The sequence below is a fragment of the Bidens hawaiensis genome, unplaced genomic scaffold (assembly GCF_021521415.1).
Source record: "Bidens hawaiensis isolate Kalapana, Puna unplaced genomic scaffold, B.hawaiensis_p1.1 tig00025392_1, whole genome shotgun sequence".
NCBI classification, from domain to species: Eukaryota; Viridiplantae; Streptophyta; class Magnoliopsida; order Asterales; family Asteraceae; genus Bidens; species Bidens hawaiensis.
Window position 1 is genome coordinate 248,114 of NW_027494060.1, and position 12,014 is coordinate 260,127.

Here is a 12,014-nt window from a genome sequence, read left to right on the forward strand (position 1 = left end):
AAGGTCTTCTTGTTTGACTGCTCCAGTGACTTGATTATAAGTTTCTACAATCTTCTCATCCTTAACTACCACATCTGCCGTAGCAAGTTTGGGCACTACAAAAAAAAATATTCAGTCTCTCATACATGTTTTTACCAAATCAACAATGTTATATATATAACATAGATGTTAATATGATACCTGACGTTTCTTCTAAGTTCTTCTTTGTTTCGTCCATAATAGTTTCTAATTTATTTAATCAAAAAACAATCAAGTTAGTATATTGTAAAGGATAGGTTGGATAAGGAAGACCATGTCTTACCTTTTAAACTCAAATAATAATAAACTCAAAATGTATTCAAAATATATTCAGAAATATAAAACATTAAAGCACACGATCTATAACATATATACCTACATTTTATAACACATGTGGTTCATTCATCACGTAATACTTCACGATAGACAACATTTGAGGTGTATACCCCATCTCGTCTGAAATCTTTGGCGGGGTGTACTAATACCTTAGTATTTTCCCGAGTTGCCCATGTGAAAATACAGAATTTGGTAGATAAACACCGACGTGCGGAATTGTTTGACCTTGAGCTTTGTTGATGGTCATGGAAAAGCTAAGTTGAATGGGAAACTGTTTCCATATTAGCTTAAATGGTAACATGTCGTCTTCAGAAAGACTTAGAGGAATTCTTGGCAAATATACTCTTTTACCGGTGTGTTGACCACCAGCTATTTCTACGTCAATAGCATTGGGCTGGAAACCTTTACATATTAATCTTGTGCCATTGCATAGACCAAGCGATGGATTGATATTCCGTAACAATATTATCGGGCAACCAATTTTTAATTGAAGCTTATGAGGCGTCAAACCACTCACCGTTAGTGAGTTTAAGAACTCGATCGGATAGAAGTTGTTGTGATCATCTTCGACTTCATCAAAACTATAGTAAACTTTTTCCTCCCCTTGAAACATGCCAATCATTTGATCATTGATCTCATCAACACTCTCATTTCTATTGGATAATATTGCCCTAGAGATTATATAATCTGAAGAATATAGATTGTTTTGAATTGACGGATAGATGACATTGATTAGTTCTTTTATAGAGTTTTCTCGGATAGTGCATGGAATTGTCATGTCATCGGGTATACGGATAAAGCGTCCTTTGATCGATTCTTCAGTTCCGTCACCGACTCTTAAAAGAAAATTAGAAAACCACGGATCATTAAGCGCTCTCATATTTATGGTCAGCCGCATCTTTTTAGTCAAAGACCAAAGAGGCGACATTCGTAGGCTAGAGTCTACAACTTGTGCACGCGTGCCACGTTTAATTACCGGCAACATCTGCCTAAAATCACCCCATAACCATTATCTTTCCACCAAATGGGAGACTAACACCTATAATGTCTTGCAATGTTCGATCAACTGCCTCGATCACCTGTCGTCTTTCCATCGATGCTTCATCCCAAATGATTATTTTAGATAGCCTAATTAGTTCAGCAGCCCGACTCTGTGTTGTGAGGCCGCACATTGAATTATTATCAACATTAAGGGGAATCTTGAATCTCGAGTGAGCCGTTCTCCCTCCTGGCATATTATTAGTTGCAGCACCTGATGAAGCTGTTGCGAGAGCAATAAGACCACGTGAAAGAACTTCAGCAAGCAAAGCTTTGTACACAAATGTTTTTCCAGTTCCACCTGGACCATCTATAAAGAACACACCTGGTAAATCGTTATCCACATGTTTCATTATCTCATCAAACACGATTTTTTGGTCAGAATTAAGTGACTCTTTGGCACGCAAGTGCTCAGCTTCCACAACCAACCCATACTCCTCTTGTACCTCACGATAACCTACATGTTGTAAGTTAACATCTTCTGTTATGCTTGGAAGATCTAATAGATTGATATCTTTACCCATTGATTGTAAAAGGTCCCTAATTTCGGTAAGAACCAAATTTTGAACTCATTCGACATTTTGACAATTTAACCGATGATCTTCAGATAGTGATTCAAAGTGGTCATTCCATAACTTTCGAACATCTCCAGGTTTGCAAAAAATAATTATGGCCGAGAATAACATTCTAAGAGCACCGGGAAACTGAAATACAGAGGCTTCTGCGAGACATTGCGATAAACTTTCATCGTTCTCTATTAATCCTATCTCAAGAGCTGCTTTTCGAAATGTCGTGTATTGTACACCGTTAACTTTGCAAAGATCTTCAAAAGAAGTAGGCCTTTTACATTCGACAAAAGTAGGCGTAAGTAGTACCTTTCTCCTTCGGCCGGATTAGCGGAAACGATACGGCCTCTTTGTGCTTTACGTAAACGACGATTCCAACGACGTGAGCCTCCATTCCACGTGAAATGTTTTGAAAATCTTTATACAAATATTGCCTTGCTGTTTCATCCACTCTATTTGTATCAAAAAAGCAGTTAACATGGTTCTCTTATCTCTTTCCCTATAAACAATTTCAGACATGACATCATCATCTCTAAATCTAACCATCTGATTATTAGGGAGATGAAGTTGTAATGCCAAAACAGCAGGATGGATTTGAGAAAGAGAAAAGGAAAAAATACGCCACATTGCCTCCGGGGGAGATACATAGCGTGCGTCTTGAAATCTCTTTATCTCGTTAACAACAACCTCTTGCTCATCTTGATTGATTTGAATAACTTGTTTGTCGTGCCCTTTGTAAACATATTTGAATAAATATTTCACAGATTTTATACTTGAGCAAACTTCGACATTCATGTGGCAGTTGAACATCATCAAAAGCCTTAGGTTATACGGGACAACCCATCTGTTATCAAGAGTTGTTCCTCGTACAACCACCTTTATTCCATTATTTCTTCTTCGGTATAATGGATATGCATCTTCTCCTTGTGTTGTATGTTCATTAAATTGTCTTGGATAACGGAAGCGGAAAACTTGACGATCATTATTCAATTGCATACAAGGACTGCTTATTCGTAAATGTCCACAAGGACCATGCATCATGTGATTGACTACAAGCTCGTGCAATTTGGGATGCCTTAGTATGTCAGGAATTTCAGAACACACGACCTTATCATAATGATCTGGATTACTGATTTTGTGTTGCAAGTACATAATAAGAAGAAAATGCGCATGTGGTAAACCACGCTTTTGAAACTCGATGAAATAAACGTATGCCTTAACTTCTCCAAGGAGATGTTTCTTGAAGAGTTGTTCCTTAAGATCCTCTAATTTGGCACGAAACACTCTTGAAACAAGGTCTGGTCGATCTTGTGCAGTTTGACCAACTTTAAAATTGTCACGTATCTCAGGCCACCCAGGATTACACGTCATTGTAAGGAATAAATCAGGCTTGCCGTCATCTTGAACTAAAGTCATCGCATCAAGAAATCGGCGTCGCTTGTCGTGAGGCCCTCCGATGAAAGATGCAGGAAACAATCCGTTTTCCAACTCTACTTGGTAGAACCTCGCCAGCATTGACGCATTCCACAATACCTTGGTACAAATTAGCTCTTATCTTATTCTGGTTTTGTTCACAAAATTGTAAACGTGACGTCTCAAGCTTTATCTAAACATCTACAACAAATTGTTGTAGCAATCTACCACCGAATAAAATCACATTCTCGGTAGATCGAATTTGGAACTTGTAACAGTAGTACTCTCGCATAGCCACGGTTGTTCTACCACTTCGTGTGTTAGCCTATGAAAACAATAACTAAACTGTTGGTACTTTTCTTAAAAATAGTACACGTTAGGGTACTAATTATGATCCTCACTTAAGAAAAATACGTAAATTGTTTGTACCTTCTATTTCTTCATCGATATTATCGTGATTAGTGTGAACTTCATTGATTAATACTCCTTGACGTGGTATGTTAGAATGCCAACCCGACTCGCCATTAGGAAAAAATAGAGGATATGACAATGGATCATAACAACCAAAGTATGGTTGGATAGTTTGACTATATTCAGACCTTCCGTACACAACAATACTTCTTTTGTACGAAGTGATATTGTTATTACCTTCAACCCAAATACCAGCAACCTATAAAGTGGTGCAATAAATAAGTAAAATAATCTATACTATGGTTATATAAATATTTGTAGTATAGTAATATTATTTAAACCTCGGATGTCGTTGGTCGGTTGTACACCCTTTGATCAAGTTCCACCGAAGCATTCAAAGTGACTCTGTAGTTATCTAGAGGTCCTAAGTCTGCAAGACTTCGAAATGTGTTGACGTATGGGTTTGTAGACAGAATACTTCTCAACATCTTAGTAATTCTTTCATCAAGATTTGGCCATCGAAGTCTATGATCTAATTCAGTATCAAGATCATAAAAATACAATTGTAAGTACCTAGGTGTTCCATCTCTCGAAACTAATTGCTCGATTTTGTGATATATTTCTTTATGTGCACGAAACGTGTATACACCGTCTCTCATATTGTTCAAAGTGTCATCCAATGTCACACCCATTGAGGCGAAAGAAAAATTGGTGTTATAGGCACGTATGTTTTGCCTAAAAAATTTTCCAATATCATCTTGTGAGGTGAAAAGCCGATACAATTCATATGGAATTTCTGAATTTGCTAACATTGTTTTCCTACTCATACAACAAAAGGTAGCGAATTCATATGTAAATCGTTTTGCTCCACAATAAGGACACGGACTCCGTTCCTTTAAGACACGATGCTCCCTAGGTATACCATCATAAACAAAATTATAGGTATCCTCTTCTGTGTTCTCATCGAGAGTGGATGGTTGAATTCGAATACCTAAGGAACTTGACGTAATAAGTAACGAAATTTGTAAAGGATTTCAAGTTTAATAAAAAAAGGCAAGGTTAAATAAATAAAAACCTTGTGATATTTCAGGTCTGAATTCCTCTACGACACGATGGTATGTAGGCATACCAGCGTGCATAAAATTATATGCATCCTCTTCGATATTCTTATCCAGGATGGATGGTTGATCAATAACGTCACAAAATTGAGGTAATAGTGTACGCGGTTGAATTCGAATGCCTACGAAATTCATTGTATTAAGTGAAGGAAGATGCAAAAGATGACAAGTTTAATAAAGAAAGCATTGTTAAATAAATAAACCTCGTGATATTTCAGGCATGACTGCCAATTATAGAGGGGAATGATGTTGTCGGCGTACTATCATCCGTCACGATTCGTGTAAACTGAATACCATTTGAAGTATTTTTTCCGTTCCCTTTGCATGTAGCATGACATGGTTCATCGCGGACTTTTCGTTTTTGAGTCGAACTACATGACACATTCTCTTTTGGCATTTGTGTCATTTGACTACTATTAGTTTGTAAAGTTTGTAAAGTTCGTAATGGTATCCTTTCCATTAGTGGATCACATTACTTGACAATTACAGAAAGTAAGAAATGATGTATGAGAGAAAGGAGTTTATATATTCTTTTGTTAATTGTATTCTTTTTTTTTGTTATTTTAATTATAAAAGTATTCTGGCCAATTTATAAAAAATTAACTGCCTGATATATTAGAGATTCAGAGTAAGTATCATGAAATAGAAACCACATAGGTAAAAAGAAAATCCACAGACTCAAGGCAAGATTTTTGACAAACCACTTGCATGAACCGGAACTCTGGGGGAGGGGGTGGGTCCAAACCATACCTAGACATCAAAGAAAAGGTAACCACGCTACATGCTTGAATAATGCATGAATGGTATATGCATTAAATGCTTAATACAAGCATTGCACTATACTTATTCTCATGCTGGATGGTGGTCCTATCTTGTGACAAATTTAACGGCGTTATTCTTCTTAGTACGCTGATCCGGACTTCCTCTTAAGCCCGTTTAACATGCGGATTAAAATTGTTTCTATATATATATATATTTTAAAGCTTTCATATATTATATATGTTATGTATCATCATCATCATCATCATCGTACTCAGTATATCCCACCAATAGCAAAGCTATGGTAGGGTCTGAGGAGGGTAAGATGTAGGCAGCCTTACCTCTACCCCATAGGGATAGAGAGGCTGCTTCCGGTGATATGTTATGTATGATAAGTAAAAAAGATAAAACACTATATATATAGCAAGCGTGAATGATGAGGTTAATTAGTAAACATTGCAAATGATAGTTTAGCATTATCATATTTGGTTGGTTGTTGGACAAAACAAAACAATTACAATTAATTATCTCACCGCCATCAAATTGTTATTGTTATATACTTACTAATAATAATGAGATTAAAATGATAACCATTTGAGAAATATTGAAACATGTAATGTAATGTAAGGGAAATATATATATATATATATAGTTGAATAAGTAAAATGGTGTTGACTTAGCTACCACTCCACTAGCAGTGGGCACTGTCCATATGTAGCACGCTGCCGGCTAGTCTTCTATCAAAACCAATTCAAATGTAAATATAGTAAACATTATTACAATTTACAATAATAAATTAGCCACTCACCTCCCAATAATCATACAAACAACTTTGACTACCTTGAACTCTCCTCCCATCCCAACCTCAAATATTCATGCTTAGGTTTTGTTTTAATTAATTAGTGGAATGATATAAAGTTTAAAACATATAGCAGCAACAACCAACAACCGTACCTACTAAATCTCACATCATGTTTTCCTTATATTAATTCAATGTAGAAAAACACTAGAAAATGTAAAACAAAAAGTTTAAGTGAAATATTATCACGTTCGCTTAAAAGTTAGACGAAGGAAGCCAAGTAACATGTTCAGGGTTGGATTTAGTTTGTAGATGTGTTTTTATTTTTAGGGTAGTTTATCAAGATTGCTGGTGAATACTTAATAGTTTGAATATTAGGATAAGTGTTAACATTTTATCACTATCTCATTATCTTGTAATTCAGTTATACTTGTATGTTTAAAGAAGTATATATACCATGCAGGTTAATATATGAAATGTTGATCGGTAGACAATTTATCGTTATCTTGTAATTCGTTTATAGATGTATATATATATCATGTTGATTATTATATAAAAAAACTCTGAAATTTTTACTACCCCTAATAAATGTTTTTGGGATACCATAATATCATTATACCATGATATAATATTATAAAATAGTAAAATAAGATGAAAAGGTCACAAGCATCCATATAAGTCAGTCCAAATTCCAATTATACCCTCGTTGGCACCGTCCCTTTTACAACCAAATCTCACATATATACATATGCCTACTCCAACTGTCAACAACAACTCTACTTTTGATCATCAACCATGATCACTTCCTTTTAAGGTTAATGTAGTCAGACTTTTGATTCATGTTCATTGTGATGGGGTTTGAGACAACACTAATAATCACTGGTTTTATGATCATGCTGTCTTGCTTGAAATGCATCAAGGCCATGGACAATTCCAGTTCTACCCTCCTAGATGATCTGTTTCAAGAGTATGCACACAAGTCACTGCCAACACGCCCTCAAACGGGTGTTCTATATAACGCGTCCTTGCCTTCAAACTTTACAGGTGTTGAGGTTTCAATGGTTCGGTTAAGATGGGATAGTTTTCGACGTAAAGGTGCCAATTACAGCGGCTTCCTTATGCCACCACAAATATTCGCCTACCCATATTTCACAAGGATAGATATTGTCTATTCAAATTTAGGCAGCCGGTCGTCTGACTACTACAGTGTGCCAAATCACACTCTTGTTGCTCCGGTTGTTGGTTTTAACATCTACGGCTCACCAGGGCAGAATGGTAATTTGACCAAGCTCAACCTCACTCTCTTTGGAGGCCCCGTCTTGGTTCAGTTTCCTCCAGTCCCACAAAAGGCGAAATGCGTCACGTTTTATTCAAACGGGACGTTTGAAATGAGTAACGTGACAAACGTCACACAACAAGACACATGTACCGTGCGAGACCAAGGGCATTTCTCGATGGTGGTAGAGTTACCATCAACATCAACTCCGAACGATAAAGAACGAACCAAGTTGTGGAGATGGTGGGTTTTCGGATTCGGTGTAGGGGTTTTGGGATTGTTGTTGATTGGATTTATTGCTTTTATGATGGTTAGAATATTTAGAATGAGAAATATTGGAAAAATGGAAAAGGAGGCTGAAAAAAATGAAGTCTTGGACACAACAAATGTTGGCCAAAGTAAAATGCCTATAGCCACAGTTATTAGAACACAACCTGTTATTGAGAATGATTATGTTCCATAATTCTTTTTCAGTATATTTTAATGTTTATACAAATTAAGTTAAAAGATTTTATTTATTCAATTCCTTGGGTGTATAAATGAAAATATTAGGATTTTTAAAATGTAGATTTTATGATTTTGATGCCTCGAAACATTGGAAATGTAATTCATGTTCACTAAAGAGTTTTGACTTAAATATGTAATGGTCAATGTATTTCTTTGTAGCCCAAGTCATGAGCTCGACTTTGCCATGTAGCCGTGAACCCCTCATTGGATCGAGTGGGCTCACCCAAACCGAATTATCGGGTTAACAGGCGACCCACTGGCAAGGGTTCAAGGTGGATAGTGACCTTGCCAAAATCAACCAAAGCAACGATTTGCACCAATTGATTTTACCTGCCAAAACATTGGTCTAATTCTTGAAACACTGTCGTTTCAGTAAAACCGACATGATGGTTTACTGCTTATATATGCAGTTTTGATCTATTTTCGGGTCAGACCCTAATTAACTACTGCTGTTTTATTTTCACTGTAAATGACAAAGGTGAATAGAATGAAACATTGATACCGCAAAATGAATATGATTTTGTTAAACATAAAGGGTTGTAATGTCATAAATTCCTAGTATAACTTTTTAACAGTCTCATCCTACTTACAAGAAAAAAATATACTGCTTTTCTGTAAAACAATACAATACAAAACACAAACAAAATCAAGAATCTGTTTTATCAGAGACTACGCTTTGAGATGGCGTCACAGCCACAGGCAACCCTACAAGTGTGGTTGGAGGTGCGAAATACATGTGTAGCGACATTATGCAGATAATAATACCCAAAAGAAGCTGCAATACAACAAAACCCTCCTCATTAACTCATAACACCAACCACATATAGGGGTGTGCATGGTGCGGTTTTGGGCTAAAACCAAACCAAACCAAAAACCAAAACTTTGGTTTTTGGATTTTTGAAACCGTTCGGGTTCGATTTTTTCAGTTTAGGTTTTTTGGTTTTCGTTTTAGTTTCAGTTCGGTTTTGTTCTTTTCGTGTTTTGCCATTTGAGCTTCAAAATTTTAGGCTGAAAAAATAGTGAGAGTGGAATAATTATTTAGGTATAAATGATTTTATTGATTACTAACTAAGTGACTTTTATACATTTGACCAAAAATATTTGAGTTAAATATTTATTAAATTCTTGTAAATTACTTAAAATAAAAAATAAAAAAATAAAAACCTTGAAATTCTGTTTGGTTCGGTTTTTTCGGTTTCTTCACTTCTTGCACACCAGGCTCCACATCTAGTAGGAATGCGCAAACGGGTCAGACCCGTGAGACCCGACCCAGACCAGTTTAGTGGTATTCTCAGAAACCAGAACCCGACCCTATTGTAAATAACCGGGTCGGATCGCTTCGGTCTCGCGGGTCTTACCCGATTTATGTAAAGAGAAAACGGTCAAACCCATGAGACCCGACCTGGATCTCGCAGGTCTTACTCGTTTATGCTCACCACTAACATCTAGAGTAACTAAAAAGGATGGAATGATGGATTACTCACCTGTAACGTTGGTTTGAAAGTAAAGAGGAACACTGATAAAACCATTGTCAGCAGCATAGCCATTGAAGTGGAGTACACCTGTAACAACCATATAAATGTTATGATGTTCTATGAGAACATTGTGCAATAATTAGTAGTCAATGTAGTCAAAATACCCTGACATTCAAAATCATATTAATAATAATAATATAGCGATGCAACCACGTACCACTGCATCTCATCTCATCCTCCTGCCGATACACACCACTAGTCAGTCTACTCTCTCTCACACACTATCACTACTGGACTACTACCATTTCCTTCGGACCGGACCAAAACCAATTCTACTCTTGTATTGAGTTTATTAACCTTCATTTATTAATTAAACCAACAAACGTTTGGTTCATCTATACCCCTTGTTTTCATAAATAAATAAATAAAATAGTATTAATTACATGTTCATTAAGTCCCCGGCTCCTAGCTCGTTCTATAAAAGCTCAAATAAAGCTACCTAAAAAACTTGATTTAAAGCGACCTGAGCTGAGCCGGCTTTTACCGAGCCAATCTCAACTCGCTGCCTCACTCTTTGGCCCGTTTAACTTCGCGCTCAAAATGAGCGGGTTGTGTCGTTTAATTTCGAGCTAGAACCCATGCTGGCTCGACTCTATGGTAATTGACTTGCAAAATATACACCTACATTCTTTGAAAAGTTTGAAACCCAACACTAATAGTCCCTAAAATGGACAAGCGTGTTGGGCAGTTAAGTTTACATAAAATAACTTTTTTTTAATGGCAAATTTCTTAATATACCTTGTTGTGTGTGGGATTTGAACTCAAAACATTTCCCCTTTCAAACTCAGATGTTTAAAGGTTGTACCTTTCCATATCCATTGGTTTATATAAATAACTAAGATGCTCTAAATAGTCAAAACATAATATTAAAAAAAGTTGTATAAATAAATAACATAATAAATGTCGGCCCCACCACCATGGATGAGATCAAAATCGTATCAGTACCAAAAATATAAATACTGAATTTTCTTGCAAGGTGGTTATCGAATATATTGATACATTAGTACTACTCGGTACCAAATTCTCATTCAGGCACGGCCCATAGGGTGGGCAAAGAGAGCAACAACCCAAGGCCCACCATATTTTAGAGCCCATAACTATTTTTACACATTTATTATATAATGCATAAATAAACTAATCCATGCTAAAATATGTATATTGGTGTAACTTGTAAGGCCTCTTTCTTTCAAAAGGTGGTCATATGTTCAATTCTTGCTGTAAGTTTTTTTTTAACTTTATTTGTTGCTCAACAGGAAGCCCTTTTTCCTTTTTAACTTTATTTGTTGTTCAACAATCAACACGAAGCACAAACCACTAAAATTGGGGTCGAATCTTAGTTGATTATATTCTTGATTGCTAGTTTACTGATATGCCCATTAGTCTTATGTTTCTTTATTTTTTATATTTAAAGACCAAAATAACTTCTGATTTAAAATAAAAAATGTTAAAAGAGACTCGAGAATTGTTCAAGTATTCAAAATTGACCATTGTTACAATAACTTTGTTAATTGTTATTATAATTATCGTTGTAATATTGAATTTTTATATACAAGTTACTGATTTTTTAAATTTTTAGGGCTCATTTTTTTCATTTTCCCCGAGCCCTTGACTTTTTGAGTATTCTCGGGGACGGCCATGTTCTCATCCATACCCACTACCTCTCGTAAAAAAAATTATGTTAATATGATACATAACTAGGATATTGGCCCGTGTTACACATGAGTGGAAAATATTTCAAACGTTATATATATATATGTGGATATCATAAGAATTTTTTACCTTGTTCTCTGCAAGACTACAAGATGTAGGAAAAATATGTATAAATTATGGAATGAGAAACTGCTATACAAATCATTAAATTGCTAAAATAATAGTCATACTAAAAAGGGAACACAAAATCATTTATAAATAATTAATTGTGGTCAAAATCGGTTTTTAAATCATTTGAAAGTAAATAATTGTTATGATTATAGAAAACATTAGTTAGTGAGGTTATGATTCTAAAAAATATTAATTAGTGAATCATGTAGCATTTCTATAGATGAAAACCGGATGACTTGGAAGCTTATGTGGACATGCTAGTTGAAGGCCATGTGGATATCTTGTATTGTTTTAATAGTATAGTAAGATAACTGTATCATCCTAAATATTTTAATATTAAATAAAGAAAGTTGCGTTTAGTTACCGTGTGTTAATATTTAATTGGTGTTAAATAAAGAAAGAAAGACGGACTTAGAG

The 12,014-nt window shown here is 35.5% G+C and overlaps 5 protein-coding genes across 5 annotated transcripts; 1 reads left to right on the forward strand and 4 right to left on the reverse strand.

Annotated features, from left to right (window-relative positions):
* Nucleotides 1-496: 496 nt before the first annotated feature.
* LOC143571549 (uncharacterized) lies at nt 497-1,234 on the reverse strand. The gene has a single exon (XM_077056944.1). The coding sequence runs from the start codon at nt 1,232-1,234 to the stop codon at nt 497-499; it is 738 nt and encodes a 245-aa protein (XP_076913059.1).
* A 115-nt stretch (nt 1,235-1,349) lies between these two features.
* LOC143571550 (uncharacterized) lies at nt 1,350-1,916 on the reverse strand. Its single transcript, XM_077056945.1, has one exon. The coding sequence runs from the start codon at nt 1,914-1,916 to the stop codon at nt 1,350-1,352; it is 567 nt and encodes a 188-aa protein (XP_076913060.1).
* A 399-nt stretch (nt 1,917-2,315) lies between these two features.
* Nucleotides 2,316-3,473, reverse strand: LOC143571551 (uncharacterized). The gene has a single exon (XM_077056946.1). It carries the CDS (start codon nt 3,471-3,473, stop codon nt 2,316-2,318), a length of 1,158 nt encoding a protein of 385 aa, XP_076913061.1.
* A 295-nt stretch (nt 3,474-3,768) lies between these two features.
* Nucleotides 3,769-4,474, reverse strand: LOC143571552 (uncharacterized). Its single transcript, XM_077056947.1, has 2 exons — nt 4,124-4,474; nt 3,769-4,041 (listed from the first exon to the last, which is right to left on the reverse strand). The coding sequence occupies exons 1-2, from the start codon at nt 4,472-4,474 to the stop codon at nt 3,769-3,771; spliced, it is 624 nt and encodes a 207-aa protein (XP_076913062.1).
* A 2,907-nt stretch (nt 4,475-7,381) lies between these two features.
* Nucleotides 7,382-8,197, forward strand: LOC143571553 (uncharacterized). The gene has a single exon (XM_077056948.1). It carries the CDS (start codon nt 7,382-7,384, stop codon nt 8,195-8,197), a length of 816 nt encoding a protein of 271 aa, XP_076913063.1.
* Nucleotides 8,198-12,014: the final 3,817 nt, after the last annotated feature.